This window comes from Dermacentor silvarum, chromosome 4 (genome assembly GCF_013339745.2).
Source record: "Dermacentor silvarum isolate Dsil-2018 chromosome 4, BIME_Dsil_1.4, whole genome shotgun sequence".
NCBI classification, from domain to species: Eukaryota; Metazoa; Arthropoda; class Arachnida; order Ixodida; family Ixodidae; genus Dermacentor; species Dermacentor silvarum.
In genome coordinates this window covers 5,698,461-5,723,707 of record NC_051157.2, presented here as the reverse complement: position 1 = coordinate 5,723,707, position 25,247 = coordinate 5,698,461, and the positions used below count along the sequence as shown (strand labels likewise).

The following is a 25,247-nucleotide window of genomic DNA, read 5'->3' as shown; positions in this document are numbered from 1 at the left end:
AAAAGACAACGACGACGAACGCGGGAAAAGAGGCACGAGCACAAGCGCAACCCGAGGGGCGCCAACGAGCCAGCTGCGGACGAAGACGACGAGGCTCGAGTCAATGCTGATTATGACGGTTTTCTGCGGACAGGCGACGGACAGACGCTTTTTCGTTTTGCCTAGTCATATAAAGCTTCGCTTTAAAAGAAGTAATAAGAAATATGTGGGTCGCACGCACTGTGGACCTTGCGTGCACCACTGCGTGCACCACTGCTATTTGTCTGCGTAGTCGACGGAACACACAGGGAGGCGTGTTTGCTTGAGGCGTTTTGCGTCATTATTCATAATCTATGAGAGGGTTGAGCATTATCATTGCCTGACATGGCACATCGCATCATGACAGAAGCGCTAAACTTTATTTGAATTATGGGGTTGTACGTAATTCAATTAAATTTTTTAATCGCATGTCGTATACGTACATTCGTGGTCTGCAGCACGTTTCGTTGCGTAGCGAAGACGCTCCGCGCGACGCTTCTTTCGGGCCTCGACGCTGAGCTTTGGAGCTATTTTGCTGGCGCGTGTTTACCTTCTGCATACGTCTGTCAGCAGACAGTAACTCTATGCAATGCGACGCCAAGCACTCTCTTCAGGCTATGGACAATTGTAATGTTTACGCTATCACAGCCCAGCGCCTACATTTCTGTCGCAAAGAAAAGCAACCACAGCACGCGCCCATACGCACAAACGCACAGGAAACCCAGCGGCAAGACCATCACAGCAGCAGCGCGACCATAATAGTACCAGCAGTGACCGTCACCGCACCGCCCTGACCGCCTGACCAGGTCAACCGTGGACCGAACGAAGGAAACAGAGACGTCTAGTCCACGAAGCATCGGCGGGCCCAACGACGTGTCGTCCGAAGCAGCGACGACGTGGCCACGTCGGTGGCCTCGATGTAAATACTTTCCAATTTGCCAACACATCGTGTATCAAGACTTTGAGAATAACTTGAATTAACTTGCACTGTATATAGTTTTCTCTGTGTCAGGATTTTTCTATTGAACTTGTAGTGCGTGCTCAGTGGTGACAAATGTATTCTCTTTTATGCTCATAGTGAGTCCTTGCGTCGTGTTTACAGGCCTCGACATGCCTATCTGAGCTTTCGTATATATCTCGCTATATCACGGCGCAGGAAGAAGCACAACACCTGGTGGCCAAGATTGCTGAAGCTGGAGGCAAGCCGGTACTGACGCGCGAGTACCTGCAGGCCAGCGTGCTGAACAACTTGGCCTTCTACCTATTCGGTGACCGCCACGACCTGGATGACCCAAGGCGGCGCCAGTTGGACGCTCTCGTGGCAGGCTTTTTCGAGTCCGGCATCGACTTCTCCATCGAGTGGCTGCCTGGCTGGCTGAGACGAGCATCGCAGCGTCTCTTTCCCACGATGCGCTGTTCCGCCGTCACGCGGCTTACCGAGGACGTCACCAGCTACATGAGGTAATAGCGATATAACAGCACCACGTGGTCATTCCCAACTATCAGATATATCAGAAGCTGTTTGCTTTTGCACTTCTTGGACCTCCGCATAGGTGGGGAACGTACTACGAAAACTCTCACGGAGAATCTGCGGCGTGGTTCGAAGAAGAGGCCAAAATATAAATAACGTAGATGCATGGACTCAAGTTCTACGTATACGTTAAGATGGGGCTGCGAAGAGTGAGAAATTTTTTGCAGGCTTAGCAAAAGCGCACACCTTGGACGGAACAGCAAAACAGACACAAGACGCGCGCCAACTGACAACTAAAGTTTATTAAAAGCACGCCGGGTAAAAAATGTCACAGTTTCGCCCTAAGGGCGAAGCAATGAATACGATAGCAACACAGCAATGTCATACGAAGTAAGGTGAGCGGCCTTGGTAGCAATATGAATTGTAGTAAACATGAGCTGATTAAGTAAGCAGGTGTGCTGCGGCGTAAGTAGACCGACATGAAGAGAGACTCGATGACCACGAGAAGGCGCGTGTGAAACGGTGGTGTTGATGAGAAGCGCTTAGCGTGGGCAGCGCGTGCGAAGGGACACACCTGTAGTGCTGCACTGCCGATCTGGGCAGCATTGCATGTGTAGCGTGCGTTGGAAAATGTAGCCCGACTATTACTAACTGAATGAACAAGCGCGGTGTGAGCGCGCACAAACAAACATGAATAGATCACACTGAATGACTGCAGCCAACGACTGTCAAAACGCTGGCAGCGAGCGCATACGCCGCGCAGCGGGCGAAGGTACTACGTGCGGTCTATCGCTTCAACGGAAACTTAGCGGCGAATGCACGGCGCATAAAGGTCAGAGCCGTGTGGAGATAAGAGACGGTGCGGTCGAACGAACGACGAGCGCGGTTGTTGGCAGCGTAGAAGTGCCCTCCCCCCCCCCCCCCCCCCCCCGCTCCCTCCGGCGCTGGCTTCCCGCTTCCTTGCTTGCGCGTGGGAGAGATAAGAGACTGTGCGGACGAGCGACGCGCACGGTTGTTGGCAGAGAAGTGCCCCCCCCCCCCCCCTGCTCTCTCCGGCGCTGGCTTTCCGCTTCCTTGCTTGCGCGTGGGAGATTGAGTGCGTTCGCTCTCCGTGATAGCGCGCGTCCCCGCACGCTTCCGCTGGGGCATATGGCGCGCGGCGAAGATTTTATCTATACGGAACCTCACGGCGACGGCGACGGCGACGACGACGACGACGGCGACGGCAGAAATCCGGTTGAAGTGTCCATATAATTGATATCGCAATAATATATAGAAGCAAGAAAGGTGTGGGCAGACCGCGCACGCATGAAATGCCACGAATATTGTTGTCACCTTGCAAAGCATACTAAGGAAACAAAAATCAAATCATAGCATTCTTTTTAAAAACGTTTCTTCATTCCTAGGCAACAATACAGAAGTGTCACTGGCGCAACGCATTCTCGTTCTTTCTGATAAGAAACGTGTCCATTTGCTCGCGTGCAAGCGCGTCTCTACTATTACCCAGAATTCTGATGCTAGAGAGCAACGGGGCTCACAGGCACAGGATCGACAATGCGCCGGTAAAAGCGATATGTCTTCAACGGCCTGTGTGTCCGATAGTGATCATTCCGCAAGAAAGCGTCATTTTGTAGGCTGTGTTAACGGCGCAAGTGACATAAAGCCTGGCACGCTTCTTCCCACAATTAAGGGGGCTTCTTTGGAGGCGCAGAAATGCTTGGGCATAGCCGCGCCATGCTTACGTGGCGCATGTGCGGCTCTGCAATGACAAAAAGGATGCCTAAATTTCTCCGAAGCCGAGCGGAATCAAACCTACAATGACAGCAACCCGACACACTGTGCCACTGGGAGCGCACCACGCTTCTCGTCTCGGAGGCAGCGTCGCCAGACGGCGTCTCCGGCGCTGAGCCACTCGTGTGCCTGACTGCCGCGTGAATGAGCCTTCCTCTTGGCTCACGGACGGGACCTCCTGACAGCCGCTTTTTAAAACCTCTTTAAAGCAGCCATTTAGTGAGCCTCTTTGAAGTCAACCTGGGTAACCATGTGCCACTTCTTCATAGGCAAAAAAAAGTAATAATTTAGGATTTCTCCAGTGCTTAGGCGGATCCGCATCATATTGAGACAAACTTCTATTCAAACAAGCACCCCAGAGAGAGGAGCCGCCTCGTGGCAACACGGTGCAGCGTCGCTATAAACTTTGCTTCCTAGCTAATCGCATTCTCCAGGAGATGCCGTTATTTTTAATGCGATTCTTTTCTAGCGTCTTACGCCGACCCAGGGGCCCAAGCTGTCTTCAAGCTCGGGCCGTTAGGTTCGGGATCGTTGTCGTTCGGGACTTGTCGTCACTCCTTCTACGCCGACCCAAGGTGTCTAATATTTATTTATTAGTACCCTCAGGGCTTACATTGAAGCATTATAGAGGGGAGGGGCTAATAAATACAGATAACTATAAAAAAGGAGAAAGGAAAAGACGAATCAGATGACAATGCATGGTACAATGTAAAAATAACGCAAGTAAGAGCATATTGCGGTAACAAAAACAATTATACGAAGAAAAACAGAAAACTTGGGTAATACAGATAAAATATAAATGCATGGTATATAGGGCAAGTTAGAGTGAGACGATAAGCACAGAATGAAAGAAAGTAAAGCACAATACAAAACATACTGTTTGTCGATTAGGTAGATAATAAAAAAAATGTCGCAGTTTCGCCCGAAAGGCGAAGCATCGATTGCGATAGCTAATTAGTAGAGCGCTATTCGGAGTAGGGATAGTAGTTTTATCGGCTGCATAAACTTGGACACATTGGCTTACTAACTGAATTAACAATCGTGGTGTCAGCGCGCACAAGCAAACATGAATAGATCACACTGAATGACCGCAGCCAACGACTGTCAAAACTCTGGCAGCAAGCGCAGGTTCGCGCGGTCTATCGCTTCAACGGAAACTGAGCGGCGAATGCACAGCGCATACAAAGGTCAGAGCCATGTGGAGATAAGAGACGGTGCGGGCGACCGCCGGGCAGAGAAGTTGTTGGCAGAAGAGAAGCTGCCCCCCCCCCCACCCTCCCCCCCTCTTCCCGTTTCTTGCTGTCGCGTGGGAGATTGAGTGGCAAGATACACCTTTGGCGCCGGAGCACAGCGCCGCCCCGCCTCCCTCCCTCCCATACCCCCACGGCCTTTCGCGCGACGGTCGCGTTTGCTTTCCGCCGTGCGTTCGCCCTCCGTGATAGCGCGCGTCCCCCGCGCGCTTTCGCTCGCGCATACGGCGCGCGGCGACGATTTTATCGCCCTTGGAATCTATACGGAACCTCACGGCGACGGCGACGGCAGAAATCCGGTTCAAGTGTCCATATAATTGCTATCGCAATAATAGAAATAACATAAACAATACTGATCAGGAGAAAACGGACCTGCATCGCTTTACATTCACATCAAGGCATACTAGATAACTTTATAATAAGAGCTTTACGGTAGTCATCGGTGTTAGTTATATAGACTAGTGGATCCGGTAGGTGATTCCATTCCTGGCATGATTTTGAAAAAAAAATGAATTACCATAGGTAGACGTTTTGTGGCGTGGGATGTTAACCTTATGACGATGGTCCAAGTGTGCAGAAAAGTAAAAGAGGCTGGTTCGATAAAGCGTGACTTGCGTCAAATGGTATATTTTATGGAACATACAAATGCGAGCGATTTTTCTGCGTTTCGAAAGCAGAGATATGTTGAAGGCAAGTTTCATGCTAGTTACGCTTGCTATGCGTTGGTTACGGACCGATTCAGCACAGCTTCTAAGCTGTTAATTAATGTTAATTGATGAGGGTTCTATATGCATACTCTAGATTAGGCCAAATTTAGGTGACCTATAACTGTTTTTTAGGGAAGAAGGTGCGAGTGGAAAATTTCGTTTCAGATGCGGTTGATGTAATGTGTTGGATATGTCGTTTCCACGAGAGATTATTTGTAATGTGCACTCACAGGTATTTATAACACGATACTGATTCAAGTGGGATGTTGTTAAGATGGTGGTTACAAAAAGGTACTTGGCTACGTGAGATTTTCATGAATTTACATTTTGAGGTGTTAAGATTCATGTGCCAGCGGGAGCACCAGGTTTTAACGTTATGAAGGTCTGATTGTAATGTAACCATATGAGAAGCATTAGTTATTTTTTGGTAAATTACGCAATCGCCGGCAAATAAACAAACAGAACTAGTGATTTGATTAGGCAGGTTGTTAATATAAATGAGGAAGAGTAAAGGCGCCAACACAGAGCCTTGAGGTACACCCGATTCTACTGGTCCCTCTGGTGGGTCATTGTCATTGATGGTTACATATTAGGTACGGCTAGAAAGAAAGCTGCAAATCCATTTGAATATTATAGGGTCAATGTTTAGAAGGGCCGGCTTAGCTTATAAATAAGTAACTGGCGATTAACTTTATCAAAGGCTTTAGAAAAGTCTAAAAAAATACAGTCCGTCGCAAAACCCGAGTTCAAGAAAGCACGTAAGTCATTCGTGAATGTTATTAGTTGTGTTTCACAAGGAAAAGATTTCCTGAACCCGTGTTAATAAGGCCTAAAAAATTGTTTGATTCAAGATAGTTTACAAGGTGAGTGAAAATTATGTGCTCAAAAATTTTGCAGGGTACCGAAGTTAATGAGATGGGTCTGTAATTCAAAGGGTGATGTGGGTCTCACGAGTTAAAAAGCGGGGTCACCTTACCGGTTTTCCAGTCAATGGGTTGGGCACTGTCGTTAAATGATCTAGTAAAAATAAAGGTAAGTATGACGGATCTGTATTCTGCAGTGTTTTAGAGAAACTTGGAATTAATACCGTCAACACCACATGATGATGACCGCTTTATCTTGAAAATTCTGGCTCGTATACCTGCTGGGTCAAAGGTAATGGTATTCATCGCCAGAAAGTTAACGGATGTAAAAGAGGGATAGTCACTTATATTTCCTGTGTAGAATGCTTGGGCAAACGTGTTGCTTTGTACAGAAGCGCGAACTTGATCCCCTGAATCGTTTACGAGACTTATAATGCTGTGTTTGGTACATTTCATAATATTCCATAAGCGTTTTGGGTTAGTTTTTATCAGAGACGGTAGGGTTGAGTTAAAGACGTTAAATTTGAACGTGTTTAAAGCGCTTGTATAGGCTTTGGCAGCGGATGCTAACCATCTATCAGCGTTCAATGACCTTTTGGTGGAACGAAAAAGTCTGCATTTTTTGTTGGATAATCTTTTGAGATGGTTGTTGTACCAAGCGGCGTTAGAAGATTGATGAATTATTCTAAGTGGAATGTATTTGTTGATGAGATGCATTGCTGTAGTTTTAAAAGACAACCAAATTTTTTGAACTGATAAGTCTACATGTGTTACAAGGAAGTAGTCAAGAAAGTCTGATAGCTCAGAGTTTATAGCGTTAGCCTTTTTGTGATCCCTAATATATTTGGTGTGTTTCTTTACTTTTGTAGACGGAATGGAAATTGTAAAGTGTCGCTTAGGCCAGGCACGTGGGTCACTGGTGAAACATTATCAGCATGAGTGGCTAGAACCAAGTCAAGCAAGGAACTTGTAGTAGGTGTGACACGTGTTGGTTTGATAACGAGCTGTGCAAGGTTAAAATCTGCGCAAACGTTAAAAAATCCTGTAGCCTCTGCAGATGCCGGATTAGAAAAGGGGCAGGAACGCGACCAGTCAATAGTTGGGAAATTAAAGTATCCTAAAAGAAACATAAGTGAGCCAGGCAATCGAACAGATATTTCACTTAGGTTGTCATGAATTTTTTCTGCAAAATCACAATCGGGATTAGGTGGACGATAACAGACCCCTATGATTATTTTTTTGAGACCATTAGATAGGCAGCACCAGAGTAATTCCAAATTAGTAGTCACACTCGAAAAAGAACGATTCCAAAACTAGAGTTAATAGCAACACCACCACCAATCCTATCGGCGCGGTCTAGCCGATAAACAGTAAATTTCTTGTTGTCTCTATTTTGTCGGAGAGCCAGTTTTCCGTTTGTGCAACAATATCAGCTCCAGTATCGTTTATTAAACTGTTCGAACTATCTCTTTTAGGAAAAACGCTCCAAATGTTAGTAAAGATTGCGGATGCTGTTACTGACGGGCCTCCACCCCTCGCGAGTGCCTATTTATTTCCCGCATAATAGTCCAGAACGCGTTGCTCCTGGGGACATGGCGACAGCATTGCTCGTTTGTCTGCCACTATTCACTTCAATAACAGATTTTTCGTTGGTATTGAACATGTATCACTTCCGAAAATAGCCTTTTGTAGCTTAATTTGAAGTTAGTGTTCAAGCCTCTACCGAATTCCAAAAGTTTCTTCCGGGCGTGACGCGTGGCTTCGCAAAAGTCTTCGCTTACGCTGATACCAGTTCCCGCGAAAGCAGACTGTTTGGAAACCACCATCTCTTTTGTCTTGAATGTGGCGAACTTCACTACTAGAGGCCTATTTCTGCCGCTGGCAAGTTTCCCGATTCTATGTGCACGCTCTATGCTATCGTGGTAAACGTATATCCAGTTTGTCTGAGGCGATGGAGATAATTGTTTCTTCGCACTGACGCGAATTCTCAGACGGGCTATCGGGTATACCGAAGAATATAAGATTTTCTCGTCGTGATCTGTCTTCAGCGTCGTCAAGTCGCACACGAAGCGTTGCGGTTTCTCGCTGCACACGTTTTATATTTTGACACATGTCACTCATTTCTTGCTGCAGCGTCTCAAAGCCAACAGTCTGACATTCTAGAGTTTGCAGGCCTTCATCAATATCAGTGATGCTGAGTGTGATGGACTGCTGTGAAATTTCAAGCTCTTCTATCGCCTGTGACATACTGGATTGGTTTGTTTCAATGCGGATACAACGCGCGTTTGTGTGTTTTAGAGTTTTAAGCAGTTCGGCCATAACATTATCACCGGGACCAGGGTTTTGCTATATGTCGCCACTCAACAACAAGAGTAAGTTGCAAAAAGGACCACACACTGCTTCTGGGCATGGAAGCACAATTATAAAGCGGACCTCAGACCTGAAACATTTAGTAGGCAGCATAGAAAAATGACCGACCTGCACAAATAGGAAAGATACTGTGTGGGGATGTCATCCTGCTTGTGTTTCCATGCCCACTGGTGACGACACGGGAGATGTCGGCTTTTATGTTTGGCGATATCTGTGTTTACGTCACTCTGCCTAGGTTGCGGTGCTGGCAGTGTCCGGGAAAGGGGTCAGGCGCGCTCCAAGTGGCAAAGCCAGGATGTTCACCGATAGGTGGGTGCGATTGCACCCCGTTGACGCGCCCGGAAAATGTGTTCGCCGAAGAAATGCTGCTGAAGACACCCGATGGAGGCTGCAGGATTCCTACCGCAACCCGCGAACATGGCCAGAAACTGCACAAATAGGAAGATACGGTGTGAGGCTTGTGTTTCCATTGCCACTCTGGGAACACTATGCTCGGGGCTGTGATGCCGTCGTCGTCATACAGGCTACGTGATGGTCTCGCCATTGTCGTCATACACGCGTCCTAATCGCAGTGTCCGTCGTCACGCCGCCGTGCTGTCGTCGCCATACCGCCTTCGTCATTCAATCTTCGCGCTGTTCATGCCGCCATGCACTCAGGCCTTGATCCGATTGTCCAGTTGTGGTCGTTATACAATCGTCATCATTTGTCTCATTGTCGTCATGCCGCCTTTCCTTGCATCGGCGTCATGCTCATGAGCCACCTTGCCAGGCGAGTGCCATAGCCAAATAGTGTCACAATGCCACTACAGATGTTAAGTAAACACCGCCTTGTTACATTGCTCGAATGCTAAAAGCATTACCATGGACAGTCATCGTGAGATGAGTTCGGCTGTATTGTTTTATTGCGATAGCAATTATATGGACACTTCAACCGGATTTCTGCCGTCGGCGTCGCCGTCGCCGTGAGGTTCCGTATAGATAAAATCTTCGCCGCGCGCCGTATGCCCCAGCGGAAGCGTGCGGGGACGCGCGCTATCACGGAGAGCGAACGCACTCAATCTCCCACGCGCAAGCAAGGAAGCGGAAAGCCAGCGCCGGAGGGAGCAGGGGGGGGGGGGGGGGGGGGGGGCACTTCTCTGCCAACAACCGCGCTCGTCGCTCGTCCGCACAGTCTCTTATCTCTCCCACGCGCAAGCAAGGAAGCGGGAAGCCAGCGCCGGAGGGAGCGGGGGGGGGGGGGGGGGGGGGCGCACTTCTACGCTGCCAACAACCGCGCTCGTCGTTCGTTCGACCGCACCGTCTCTTATCTCCACACGGCTCTGACCTTTATGCGCCGTCCATTCGCCGCTCAGTTTCCGTTGAAGCGATAGACCGCACGTACATACGCTCGCTGCCAGCGTTTTGACAGTCATTGACTGCAGTCATTCAGTGTGATCTATTCATGTTTGTTTGTGCGCGCTCACACCACGCTTGTTCATTCAGTTAGTAATAGTCGGGCCACATTTTCCAACGCACGCTACACATGCAATGCTGCCCAGATCGGCAGTGCAGCACTACAGGTGTGTCCCTTCGCACGCGCTGCCCACGGTAAGCGCTTCTCATCAACACCACCGTTTCACACGCGCCTTCTCGTGGTCATCTAGTCTCTCTTCATGTCGGTCTACTTACGCCGCAGCACACCTGCTCACTTAATCAGCTCATGTTTACTACAATTCATATTGCTACCAAGGCCGCTCACCTTACTTCGTATGACATTGCTGTGTTGCCATCGCATTCATTGCTTCGCCCTTAGGGCGAAACTGTGACATTTTTTGTATACATATATAAATCTTGGTAGTTACGTTTCGAAGCAAATGCTAGCAAATTCCGGTGCAGGGTTGGCTGTTCTTTGATTGACATTTGGTTCCGAGCACGCCAACTCCCCCTAATTAACAGCCTCATTGTAAAACATGATCTGAATAAGCGCGTTTGCAACATTGGGTGGAAGTATAGCTTTTCAGCAAGGGCTGTTGTTGGCTCTTCCGACATCGCAAACCGAGCGACCACGCTGTCGACGGTGCTGTGCGTACCAAGTACGCTGTCGCACCACGCTTACACATTCGCCTTACACAGTCGTAACTGTCCCGCTAGTTTCTTTTTTTCTTCTTCGCAGGCAGGAGATAGAACGTCACCGCATGATGCCAGAAAGCCAACGCCAGAGAAGCTTGGTCGATTCATTCCTACGAGAAATTGAAAATCACGAACACGGCGACGTCACAAGTGTGTTTATTGGCTACTTGTCACGTATTTTCCTCATTCATTCATAGATTAAATCGCGAGCTTATAATATATGCCTCACTGGTATTATTAATGGTCTCTTGTTCGCTTTCTTGTTGTCTTTTTTAAACTGCCGCAAGCAAATATGCGAAAAAAGCAGTAGACACAGATCAGGCTAATTCTTCTATATCATCATTTGTTATTGCAGGAAATGAAACCCGAAGCACATTCATGCTATCTCATTCGGCAATTACTACAGCAACAGTTTTATTTATTTCTTATCGCGGCTCCAGTACACAAATTCAACAAAAGAAAGAACATTTATTTAACTGTGTGATTGATTCTCAGACAGCATTATCAGCTCTTGATAATGTCGCCAGTAGTAACTCGGTTTTATTTTACGAAAGCTTGAAAGAAATCACAAAAACAAGCGACCAAAATCCCATAGCACGTCCCGTGGATACATTATCCCTGAGAATGTAGCAAGTAATGAAGCAGCATGGAAAGCACATGTGAACAGAGTAAAATGAGGACTTGCTCTATCACAAAGCAAATTACGTCTATCAGCAGAAATATTTTACAGTGAACATTGCCTTGAATTAAATATTCCGCTCACATAGGATGCAAGCAGATTTTCAGAAACGATGTTTCACTGTTTGCCAACTTGTATACGGCGTTCACAAAACACTCTCTAAGTAAAACTTGCAGCCGAGGTGTGATAGTTATCAATGCCGTTGTGGCCACGCTGACGCTAATGTACATCTTCTACTAGAATGTTGTCCACATAGTACTGAAAGACGCCGTCTAGTACATGATCTAATGGCATTGAACTGCAGGCTTTAAAAAGTGGCCAAAAGATTAGAATGCGCCCTCCAGATATATATGGATTGGCTAGATTGCGTGTATACAGCCATGATCGTAAGCTATGTAGCCTGATTTCACATTCTTTTATCCGAGTTTGCCCTGCTTTTAATGCGCTTCAAGTTACTTCTTTTTTTTTTCTACTTCGAAAGCTTGCCTTTAGGCATATTTGCCTCAAAGTGCATTTATGTAAATGTGAGCGTGTTTTATATGTGACTTCTTCATTGTATGTGACCTTTCTTTTGTGCAGTGTCGTCGTTTTGATATTTAGCATAATACAGTAGTTCTATTTGAAAATGACTGGCCGGCATTGCATAATTATGAATACCATGTGTTTATGACCGCATGATAAGCATCGTGAGAATACCACCAGTTTTCATCTTTCCGTATCCATGACTGTCACGTATCCTGCATGCCTTAGTGCGAGTAAAACGCGAACGTATTCCGCCTCAAATTTACGTACCCATATCGCGAAACTGGACAAATACTAAGCGGACATGTGTTGAGTATTGACTCACTTTACACCCACAATCGCAACAGGTTGCATAAAAATCGTAACGTGAGGTTACATCAGCTTTGCCGTCATTGTCCGGAACACATTTAATGAACTAGATTTGCCTCGTGCCGTTAAACACTTCCAGATGGTGTTGTTTACTTACGTAATCCTTCTAATATATTTAACTACCTTCTTGTAAGTGCACTTAGCCTACGCTAGAAAAGTATGTTAGGACTCTTTGTGGTATTTATATGGCTAAATATGATGCGATTTGTGGTATATATGGCTAAATATGATATATCATGTGCAGTTGCTTAATGTTGAGTACTCATTTGTTTTTCCTTCTTATATTTGCATGGAATGACATTTGTGTCGACCACTGCTCACGTGTCGACTCTGTGCCGACCCCCCCCCCCCCCCCCCCCGAGCAGTAATATTTCAATTTCTGGAACCCCTATATGTGTACATAAGAATAATGTCCACGTCAGAACCGATTTCAGTGGTTTTTGAGTGTTAATATTTTTCGCTGAGTAATTGTCATGACCTACATGACAAGCATGTCATGACATTTATGTCATGACCTATCACTTATGTTCGTCATGCACTCCTGTGATACTATACCAATTTTGGTACCTACCAAGTTATCGAAACGACCATGAGAGCACCATGACGTAGGCGGCTATTTCATGACCTACATGACACGCATGTCATTATATTCATGTCACGACATATGCTTTACGTTCGTCATATGCCCTTGACATAGTATGCCGATTTTGTTACATACCAAGTTAACGAAGCGACCATGAGAGGACAAAGACGTAGGCGACTAGTTAGATAGATACTGTCAAAGTAGCAAATGTTCGCCAAGAAATGCTTCGCATTTAAAAACTGGCAGATCCCACGACCTGTGGGAATCGATGTTATGCGAAGCAGTGTGCGAGGAGCCTGCCAAGTTAGCGTTTTATTTAACCAAGTTTCATTTCCATACACTCAACAGTTCGTCAAGTTAAACGTTTCAGTCGTCCCACAATCATCGACAAGAGCCCAAATTAGCACACATTTGGTCATTTACCGCACATCCAAGGCACACACAGCGTTCAAGCTTATTCAATGTATTTCGCCGAAAACATGTCCTTTCTACAAGGCTTCATCTTGACATTCGGGAACGACGACCTGTACCACAGAACACCGAAGAACACTTCATTTCCCACAATGTGCCTAATTATCTCACGCTCTCATAATTTACCCACATACAGGGTGACCATATTTAAGTTCTACGAATTTTTTAGAAATCACCTGTGGCAGATAGTATAATTCTTGTCATTGAGCTGTCTTATTCGAAAAGACGGACATTACTAGCTCAATAAATGGCAACACGTATTCAATAAATTAACGTAAAGTAACTCATTACCTTCTTAATTAAATACATTATGGCACGTATTGCTTGCAAGACGTATTCAATTGAAATGAATTTCCAGTATTACACCAGTTTCGAGGTATTATTTCCCAAAGTGTGGGACAAAATATATGGTCATTCCAGTTATCTTAGTGCTTCAATGCATAAAAGAGCGTTTTAGTAAAAAAAATGTCACAGTTTCGCCCTAAGGGCGAAGCAATGAATGCGATAGCAACACAGCAATGTCATACGAAGTAAGGTGAGCGGCCTTGGTAGCAATATGAATTGTAGTAAACATGAGCTGATTAAGTAAGCAGGTGTGCTGCGGCGTAAGTAGACCGACATGAAGAGAGACTCGATGACCACGAGAAGGCGCGTGTGAAACGGTGGTGTTGATGAGAAGCGCTTACCGTGGGCAGCGCGTGCGAAGGGACACACCTGTAGTGCTGCACTGCCGATCTGGGCAGCATTGCATGTGTAGCGTGCGTTGGAAAATGTGGCCCGACTATTACTAACTGAATGAACAAGCGTGGTGTGAGCGCGCACAAACAAACATGAATAGATCACACTGAATGACTGCAGTCAATGACTGTCAAAACGCTGGCAGCGAGCGTATGTACACTACGGGCGGTCTATCGCTTCAACGGAAACTGAGCGGCGAATGGACGGCGCATAAAGGTCAGAGCCGTGTGGAGATAAGAGACGGTGCGGTCGAACGAACGACGAGCGCGGTTGTTGGCAGCGTAGAAGTGCCCCCCCCCCCCCCCCCCGCTCCCTCCGGCGCTGGCTTCCCGCTTCCTTGCTTGCGCGTGGGAGAGATAAGAGACTGTGCGGACGAGCGACGAGCGCGGTTGTTGGCAGAGAAGTGCCCCCCCCCCCCCCCCCCCGTGCTCCCTCCGGCGCTGGCTTTCGGCTTCCTTGCTTGCGCGTGGGAGATTGAGTGCGTTCGCTCTCCGTGATAGCACGCGTCCCCGCACGCTTCCGCTGGGGCATACGGCGCGCGGCGAAGATTTTATCTATACGGAACCTCACGGCGACGGCGACGGCGACGCCGACGGCAGAAATCCGGTTGAAGTGTCGATATAATTGCTATCGCAATAAAACGTAGGTGGAACAACAGCTCATTTTTACGGCGAGCCTGTCAGTCATGCCATATGATGATTGATGACGACGTCTTTTCTACTGTGAGCATCATCATGCTGGTGTGCCCCCTTCTGGTGGGACGTCGCCGCCTTTAAAAGACAAGAAGTACTGGGCGTGGCCTCCGTGTCCTTGTACTTAGGATCGGTCTTGTCGTACGTAATCGTGTATTGGAGCACTATCTCCAACAACCTTTCTATCAGGCCGTCTCGGTTTAGACTCATTATTGTAAAAAAAAAATCACAAACCAAGCCAATCAAAACAGGCGCAAACGAGAGCTGACGCGAGCAGGCGCAAGTGCGAATCGAGCGTCCGGCTGAAACCAGACGCGAATGCGAATCAACGGTCCAGCGGGTCTGCATGACACCAGTTTCCCGCCGGCACGTCACTGGAGAGACCGCTCTCAAAACGCGCGACGCGCGCGTTTTTCCTGACCTCCTTTGAAATTTTAAAGAACCGCCACTTTTTGAATTCTGCCGTCGCCGCGCGACCTCCTCGCCCCTGGTGCGTCCCCTCCACGGCAGCCGGTCGTGCGCCAGTTTGCCCTTGGCAAAGAGCGGATCTTGCGTTTTGCTTGTATTTTGCTTTTTCGTTCGTGCCCTTTTTCACCTTACTCGGCTGACTCTGCGTATGAAAAACGTTGCACGCTGTATCGTGCGCGGTCTGCTAGCACTATGCCGTGATTCTGCCCATATAACTGCAGCAAGAAGCATGAAGCTGGTTCTTCATGAGCATGAAGATTTAAGGTAGGTGATCTCGTCCGCGCTATGAGCAGCAGCCGACTGAGCAGAGCGCACCCCCTCCCTCTCCTCGCCCCCGTGCCTCCGCGTGCTTCCGGCGTGCCTTCCTCCCTCGCGTGCGCTATTGAGCCGCGATTGGCGGCTCACCCCCGCACGCTTTCACTCGCACACACAGCGTACGGCGCGCGGCGACGATTTTATCGCCGTAGGACTTTATACGGAACGTCACGGCGACGACGCCGACGGCAGCAATGCGCTTGGAGTGTCCATATAATTGACATCGCAATAAAAGAAAATTACGCCAGCGTGGTTGGACCCTTAGTCCAGGACTCAACTGGCGCGAGCAACTCACTGAGCTTGGTCCAGGAGAGCCTGCGGCAATTTGTACGTCGCATAAAAATGGGGTTCTCCTCAGTATGCTGAATATTCTGCTGGGACTCCATCACCTCGCACGTTGTCGACAGTTATAGGATACAGGCAATGTGCAGGGGGTGTTCACATGATCGCGCACCCTAGCTGTTGATATCGACTTCTAGGCGAAGGCCGGTAATTTTCGCTTTAATAGCGAATGCGTTAAAATCATCTTCGGTTTTGTTCTGTGGGTTGTGGGTTCTTGGTGTCGCACAGGAGACCAACCACCGCGGGTTCGAGCTTAGCGAGCCACAGGGCCGCGTCAGCCATCGCCTCCAGCACCGCTCGCGCGCGAGCTCAGAGGCCGCAAGGGGCGACCAAGCGACGCACGCAAAAACACAGTAAAGCCCTAAGTTGACGGAAGCCATTTATTGAATCCGTCGGCACCAGCACTGCACAAACGCCCGCGCGGCGGGGAACCAAAGGGGTCCCGCACGAGGGCGAAAATACAGAAACATGCGCCTATTGACCCTTTTCGCGGAGCAGTTTGTTTTAGAGAAACGAGATGGCACTCACGGCGGCCCGCCATACCTCTCCTCAGCGACCGCGCACGAATACGAAACCATTACCGCTTCTACCTTGCTTCTGCGTGATCAGCTGTCGGAAATGCAACTGAGTTTTCCCTAACACACTGTGCTCCAATCATGCTAGATTGAATCATGTAAATTGAAGACGTGTGCAGTAGTTGGCTGCAAAAATAGTGACTGGCATGTTAAGGAATAGAATGAATCTGTGTGGCCAAGTTCGCGGACCGCTGCTGCAATTGTCCGAACGTGTTACCGGCACTTCGTGATGTACGGCTTTCCTCGAGGATACAGAAATTTGCTCCTCCGCCAGCGTTGTATCGCTAACCTTCAAAGAAAGGGCTTCATCCCCAGAACGTCGTCAAGAGTGAATACCACTCGTTAAACAGTGACAATGGTAGTAGCGCCGCTTCCTGTCATAGTAAGTTTCGCGCACGTTATCTATACACATCTGTCCCAAATGGCAGGGAAACTTACGCCCACTCTATCGCCGACGTATCAAGAATGAGTGAGTGGGCGCACACTTGAATATATGCGCACTGTATACGCACAATAAAGGACGGAATACACCTATGGCGCACCAATGGTCGAAGCTGAATGTTTCGTGACGGTCCACAAGAGTAAGCGAGTTACTAGCTGTAATATATATTTGGCTACAAGGTATTACAATGTACAAAACAGCTACGATTCAAGCCTTGTGCGCAGCAAGAACAAATCTATCGGAACTGAACACACCCGCGAGCGATTAGGCGGAAAATAATCAGATAGTGGCCGCGCCGAGGAACTTCACTGAGTCAGAAACTGACAAGCCACTGCTTCAAAATATTTGCCGAATAAAGAACAATGAGCAAAACGCACTAATCCTGACTGAATTCATAATCGGAAAGCTTGGATAGCTTGGGATACATATTTAGCCCCGCTTTTAGAACAAACACTATATACGCTTATATACGCTGCTTGCGCCGTTTGGACATAGCTTAATCAGCTCCGAAAGCGCTTTCGCATGTTCTCTGAAGCTGTGATCAAAGCTTCGTGTCGTCCACCTTGTCACCGTCTACGATATCTCCGAAAACAGAGGTTTTCTAAGCCGCGCCGGCGTCAAACGTTTCCATAGTAAACAAGGAGGCAACGGAGGCAGTTGAGTCAAGCAATGGACGCGTCACCACGTGATCAAACATGGCAGCGCCCACGGGATCGCCGCGAAAAGGGTCAATAGCACGTCGCGGCGAGAGCACAGGCTCAAGCTGGGACACGCCGCTAAGAAAAGTCCTGGCGGCTGTGCTACTTGCTCTGACGATAACCAATGGGTCAACTCGCGAGAGCTCGGGCCATCTCCTTCGGCTTTGGCTTTCGGCAAGTGCGGCTCGGCGTGGTACGACCTAGCGCGAGCACTAGCCACCGCTCGTCGTCTTAGCGTCGGGAAAGGATCAGCACAAAGTACGCGCTCCCCGCACGGGCAAAGGCACCGTGCGCGAGCTCCAGTCCTAGTCACAAAAATGTCAGCGGACGAGAGAAAAGCATGTACGTACCTTGCGCCAGTCCCGGAGATAAGAGAGCCACGCTCCGCTGCTAGCAGCCGAAACGCGGCCGCGTCGTGACGTCAGCGCCCCGCCCTCACCGCAAACCACCGCGAGTGGAGCGCCACCGCTAGAACCGGTTGGGAGCGGACGGGGAAAGGCGAGGGACGGCAGAACAGGTGAAGCCCGCGCAATGGCGCCGGCGTCTCTCTCAATCCCCACAGGGTAAACTTTTTCCATCGATGTAACACGAGCCAAGTCATCGCATCAATGCGCTTTCATTACGAAGCTTGAGCGATAAATAATGATTATGGTTATGATGTAGTAATGCAGGGAATATTATGTAAGCAATAATGTTTAGCACTCCAACGTATTAGCCACTTGTAATTGTATAAAGGACGTTTTATTCATCCTGCCTGAGTAATTAAATCTTCGCTAAATGTTCTAGCTACATTTCACTGTAGACCGTCCTATTCAATCTAGAGACCACAGCGCAAAAGCTACTTTCACATTGAGACAAACACATGGACGGACGATGCACTCGCGACTAATTTATTATAAGAAGGCACGCTCAATATAATACCTGCGGTGCACATGCGTGCACAGGCAAGAAAAAATGCCAAACACAGAGGGATTTGCCACAAGCAATACTAGGTCAGATGCACAAAGTAAAACATCATATCATGCGGTAGAAAAAAATGTCTGTAGTATAGAACTCGCCCCAAAGCTCATTTTACATCGGTGTGCCTCATTCAAGTAGAAATCAACCTCCTTGTAAGCATTGCCTTCAGCATTCTCAATGCTGTTATCACCATTTTTCAAAATTTTGTACACCGTTGGGGCGCACAACTGGCCCCAAATCCTGCGCCTCCATCGAATGATGCGGCCCGTCCGCGGGAACCAAGGCGGACAAGCGTGCCATGCGCAGCGCGCGCAGCCGGCGCGCGAGTAGAATCGAGGAGGAAAGTGCGGCTGGGAGGAGAGTGTCGCTATTTTCAAATTATCAAGGGGCTTAATTTTTCCTAGGGAGCCTACATGCAAGCTCTGTTTTAGGGTGGTGACATCTTTTCTAAGGGTACTTGCCGCCGCCAGATAAATTAGCGGGCTAAGCTTTCCGACAAATTATAAGATGTGGGAATCAAAATAGCGACAGACCAGCCGACAGATCACGTTTCCCGCAACATTTAGTGACGTGAAACTAATTAAAGTTTTTCAATAAACTTCGGCCTCAGCAGCCAGAAACATATAGCGTGTGTGAGCGCAGTACGCGGAACGTCTACGTTTTAGTTAAACAGGCTAGTAAGCGCGGTCGTTAGTACAGCACGCTTCGAAAAACAACCCTTTTGTATTACACACAGACGGAAGGCAACGAACAAGCTTAATGCAGTTCACATTCTTGGCGTGAGATAATATTACTACGAGCACGCCACCGTGCCTCATAACTTGTTGCTTAATTTATACGTGTCACACGACATGCAATAGAAGAAAAAAAGTTTGATGTGTTAAAATAAACGGAAAGGGCAACAAGTATATTAAAGATGTATTCAGGTTTTGTGTGCGCTTTGGTAAAAAAATAAATAAATTAAAGCTATTTAATAGATCGCGTGACAACATGGGTTTATCAGAGCGTCACAAAAAGAAAGCAGGAATGCGCCGCGACTTCTAGCGAGATTGGGAATCAAAATGGATATACTCATCAAATTTGGCGGTAAATAGCAATTGTAAGGAAGAAGTGCGCCGTGTAGAGCTCCGCAGCCGGATTGCCAGCGCTACTGAAGTGGGGCTCAGGCTCGACGCTGTTCCTGGTGCGACTGGCTAAACCTACACTGTTGTGTCTTCCTGTCGGCGTCCTTCGTGACGTCCACAGTCGTGCCATACTTTTTTGCCATAATTGGTGGAGGTTTGCTGGGTCTCCTGTCATCCTGGCATTGCGCAGCCGGATCCTCCCTGCCATTATGACCTCCGCAAGCGCCACGAGCTTACCACCACCTGCTCCCCAGTCCTCCGTATGCCCCGGCACACTCCGTCAGCGGGACTCTCCCATCTTTAGCGGCAGTGACGACCACGACGTTGATGACTGGCTGTCATCATACGAACGCGTCAGTCTTAACAGCAAATGGGATGACATCACGAAATTGACCACCGTCCCTTTTTACCTCACCGGAATTGCCCACTTGTGGTTTCCAAACCACGAAAGCGAAGTCCCAAGCTGGACTGTGTTCAACACAAAGTTCAGCGAGGTCTTCGGCCGCCCTGCTGTTCAAAAGCTTCATGCCGAACAGCGCCTGCAGTCGCGCTCTCAGCAGCCTGGTGAGACCTTTACCAGCTACATTGAAGATGTCATCGATCTCTGCAAACGCGTCGATGCATCCATGCCTGAGGGCAATAAAATCAAACATATACTGAAGGGCATCGACGAGGACGCGTTTCAGATGCTGATTTCAAAGAGCCCCTCTACGGTTGCCCAAGTCATTGAACTGTGCCAAAGCTATGACGAGCTCCGCCGTCAACGCCTCCTCACCCGCCGTCCTGTTCCCCATCAGGAATCGTTGTGCGGCTTGACCTCTCCTTTTCCAGATTCCACCCTCCTCTAGCAGATCAAGGCTTTCGTCCGGGAAGAAGTTGCTCGCCAGCTCTCCCTTATCTCCAACCCGCCGGAGTCAAGTTCGTCCCTTAGTCCGACCCTACGACACGTTATAGAAGAACAAGTGTCCGAGGTCCTTCCTCTGGAGCGGGCGCCTTCACTCACCACCACATTGACTTAAGCCGACGCCGTCGCACGACCACGCCCACCGGCGTTCCGGGCTCCGCCTCCGATGCCTAGCCCTGTTTTTACCTGCACGCCGCTACGACCTCCGGTCCATCGAGTAATTAATCCCTGGCGCACAGCGGACAATCGGTCGATCTGCTATTCGTGTGGTATTCCCGGACACGTTGCACGCCTGTACCGCCGCCGTCCACTTCATCCACGTGACGACCCACGCACAGCAGCTTACGACCATCCGTTGCCTTACGCTCCAGACCACGATTTACCCCTTCCCCGCCCAAGCCATCGCCCAGTTTCTGACCGCCGTTCTCCTTCTCCTCGTCGTCGCTCGCTCTCCCCGATGCGTCGACGTCCCTCTACCGCTGACACGGAAAACTAAGCGGCGCAGTTCCCGAGGCAAGAACTGCATCATCGTCGCAACGCTCAAGCCCTCTTCTTTCGCCGCCCAACGTTATTGATGTCGCTGTTGAAGGTGTCTCTGTGCTTGCCCTCATTGATACAGGTGCCGCCATATCTGTGGTTGCCGAAAAACTATGCCGCTCAATACGAAAAGTCACGACGCCTTTCTTCGGTCCATTACTCCGCACGGCCACAGCACAGCACGTCCAGCCAGTGGCTGCGTGCACCGCCAGACTTGAAATTCAAGGAGTGCTCTACTTCGTCGAGTTCGTCGTTCTTCCCCACTGTTCCCACGATATTATTTTAGGTTGGGATTTTCTCTCCCGTCACCAAGCTGTCATTGACTGCTCCCGTGCAGAAGTCGCCTTCTCTTCGCTTGGCAATGCCATATCTGACGACGTTTCGCTTTCCTGCACCAAGTTGTCCCTCACTGACGACATCCAGATACCTCCGCAAGCATCCGTTCTGGCACCTGTATCCTGTTCCGTTGCCTCCGACTCTACCGTACTCTTCACACCTTCCACTGCTTTCGTTCATCACCACATCGCACCACTCCCAACCGCGCTGCTTGGCCTTCAAGCAGGTGCGACTCACCTTCCTGTCTACAACCACTTCCCACTCCCGATTACGTTGCTTCGCGGTGAATCTCTCGCCACTGTGGAGCCTTACGACACCATTACCACGTTGGAACTTCCTATCGGATCGTCCGAGGTCAACACCCTCTCCGGTAGTCCCGTACCTGCCACATCGCCTGAAGACGTTTTCAGCCACGTCATCGACAACGCCTTAAACCCAAAGCAACGCCATGACCTTCTCCGTCTCCTCGACAAATTTCTCCCTGCTTTTGACAGCCATAGCACTTCTCTGGGTCGAACGACGACTGTATGTCACCGGATTGACACCTGTGCTCACTCACCGCTACGGCAGCGACCATACCGCGTATCGTCGACAGAACGACGCGTCATTGATGAGCAAGTATGTGAAATGCTAAAGCGTGGTGTCATTGAACCGTCCGACAGTCCATGGGCATCGCCAGTTGTTTTAGTTAAGAAGAAGGATGGCTCGATCCGCTTTTGCGTGGATTATCATCGCCTAAACAAAATAACCTGAAAGGATGTTTATCCATTGCAGCAGATCGATCACGCCTTACATTGCTTACAAGGTGCAGAGTTCTTTTCCTCTCTCGATCTACGCTCTGGTTATTGGCAAGTGCCTATGGCTGCAGACGATAAGCCTAAAACTGCCTTCATCCCCCCAGATGGCTTATACGAATTTCGTGTGATACAATTCGGCCTTTGCAACGCACCCGCGACTTTTGAGCGTATGATGGATAGGCCTCAAATGGCACACGTTCTTGTGTTATTTGTATGATGTAGTAGTTGTACCAGATTTTCCTACTCGCCTTCATCGCTTGGAGCAGAGAGAGAGAGAAACGAGAAGGGAAAGGTAGGGAGGTTAACCAAGGACGTGCCCGGTTGGCTACCCTACGCTTGGGGAGAGGGAAAGGGGGAGAATAGAGAAGGAGCGAGAATACGAAAAAAAAACACATAAAGGGTCAGTTATTCACACAGTCAGTCGCAGAGGAAGGTCCACTGTCACAAGCGCTCATATAGTCCAGTCTCCCTCAAGAACTGAAGAAGAGCTTTTGTGGCCTTTCGCATGCAGGAATGCGTAAGCCATGGTCCCAGAATCTTTTCCTCTGACAGCACTCTGCTATCTAACATGCTGAGTTGAGTTTGAAGTTGAGTTTGGGCACGGCGAATCTATTAGGATGAAGCCAACTGAACTGCGTATCCTGTTTTTGCAGATTTTGCTGTGCTATTCCATTGACTTCACGGACGCTCCACGCACGGGCCTGGCCATCGGAACTACTGAACATCGTCGCTTACAACATGCCACGCAGCTATCCTCGGATGCTATCAGCTATGGACCGGCGCATGCGTATGGAATGACGACGGCCTCTGCCCCCGCTGTGAAAACGGAGTGCGCTGGCTACTTAAGGACAGTCGGCACCGAGGTCTTTCGTGGGCACGGCGAATCTATTAGGATGAAGCCAACTGAACTGCGTATCCTGTTTTTGCAGATTTTGCTGTGCTATTCCATTGACTTCACGGACGCTCCACGCACGGGCCTGGCCATCGGAACTACTGAACATCGTCGCTTACAACATGCCACGCAGCTATCCTCGGATGCTATCAGCTATGGACCGGCGCATGCGTATGGAATGACGACGGCCTCTGCCCCCGCTGTGAAAACGGAGTGCGCTGGCTACTTAAGGACAGTCGGCACCGAGGTCTTTCGTGGGCACGGCGAATCTATTAGGATGAAGCCAACTGAACTGCGTATCCTGTTTTTGCAGGTTAGTAGGTTTGGAAAGTGCTTCAAAAGTGACAATAGGTTTATTGTTGTTGTGCCGTGCCCCAAAGCCTGTGTTGATATTGCCATGGCATGCTTGTCGATGTTACTGTTGCTTAGTGGCGATATAGAGCAAAACCCCGGACCTAAGGTAGAGGATATGCTGCAGAAACTTTTGGACGGGCAAGAAAAAATGAGAGAAGATATAAAGGAAATTAAGGCTGACCAATCCTCCTTTTCTACTCAACTAGGCAAGCTGAACCAAAGAATGCTTGAAGTAGAGAGCACATTGAAAATAGTAACGAAGTATGACGAAAGATTTATCCACCTTGAAACAACCTTGAAGGATATGGCAATCGCCATGGAAGCGCAACAAGAAAAAATGGCTGACCTGGAAGATCGCAGCCGTAGAAATAATCTTATATTATTTGGGATCCCGGAAAGTGAAAATGAGACTGCTGAACAGATTGAAAAGAAAGTGTTAACTGATCTTTTCCGAGAGCGACTCAACGTTAAAATAACCACAGCAGAAAGAATACATAGGCTGGGCAGAAAGCAGGAAGGAAAAGTACGCCCAGTTATCATGAGAGTTTTCGATTACAAAGAAAAGACTGCGGTGTTCAAAAACTGCAGAAAGTTAAAAGGGACCGGTATTTCTGTCTCGGATGATTTTTCTATAAACACGCTACGGAAGCGGAAAAATCTATGGGAAAGCGCGAAAGCAGAAAGGGAACGGGGCCTAAAGGTTCGACTCGTGTATGACAAGATTGTTATCGACAACGAGTGGTATGCGTGGAACGAAGCGCAGTCCTGTAGAATAAAAACAAGCAAGAAAAAGACAACTTCACTTGAGTCTCAATGACAGCGTAGAAATCAAACCCGGGATTTCACGCTTATAAATATTAATGCTCGCAGCCTAGTGAACAAAACAACTGAATTAGAGCACCTTCTTTTTCTGTATAACCCTGATATTGTCATTGTGACCGAAACCTGGTTGCACTCGGACATATCCGACAGCGAAGTAATACCCCCTTCTTATCAAATTATTCGTAAGGATCGTGAAACTCGTGGTGGTGGCGTAGCGATTGTTCATAAAAAAGATATTGAGCTTGTGATGATACGCGAATGCCCCGATAACGAAAGTATTTGGTGTAGATCAACGCTGTGCGGCTCTCCTTGCGTAATTGGTGCTGTTTATAGACCTCCTAATGCTCCTATTGCCTTTCTAAGATCAATTCACGACTTTTTGACTGACAATGTACCTGAAAATACGCGTCTAATCATAGCAGGTGATTTTAACCTGCCAGGTATTCGTTGGGATGTACGACAGATTGGCTCAGCAGACAACAAACACTGTGATGCTTTATTTGACATGGTATTTAGCAGAGACCTTACGCAGGTTGTTAATGAAGCAACTAGAATTGGACCAACTACTCAGTCAGTGCTTGACCTTGTATTTATAGACAGCAGGATTACTGATTACACAGTTTCTGTTAATGACGGACTATCAGACCACAAGCTTGTCCTATTGTGCATAAAAAAAGTTTTGCCAGTCAAGCCTTACAGAGATACAATACACGTAAGAAATTTTGCTGCAGCAGATGATGTCAGCATCCTCGATTACCTGGAGATGGCACTGGAGACGTTTGATGGAGCAGCTGAGGTCAATACGTTGTGGGATGAGTTTAAAGGTATTGTCAATTACTGTATGCATAACTATGTTCCAATGAAGACCAAAAATGTGAAAAAGCGAAATCCTTGGGTGAACCGAGAAATCATCCAGCTAAAACGGAAATTAAAACGTAGAAGGAAAATTAAACACATAGATCATAATGAGATTCGAGATCTTTCGATAATACTAAAGCAAAAATTATCATTTGCGAAAGAACATTACTATTCCCACACTCTATCACGG

At 48.3% G+C, this 25,247-nt stretch overlaps 1 protein-coding gene across 1 annotated transcript in view; it reads left to right on the top strand.

The window, feature by feature from the left end:
* LOC125944620 (cytochrome P450 2J3-like) overlaps positions 1–25,247 on the top strand; it is a 97,146-nt gene that overhangs the window by 42,974 nt on the left and 28,925 nt on the right. Inside the window, exons 4-5 of the mRNA XM_049665125.1 lie at positions 1,175–1,479; positions 10,623–10,729. Coding sequence (XP_049521082.1) covers positions 1,175–1,479; positions 10,623–10,729 — 412 coding nt within the window. The remainder of the gene's footprint in view (positions 1–1,174; positions 1,480–10,622; positions 10,730–25,247) is intronic.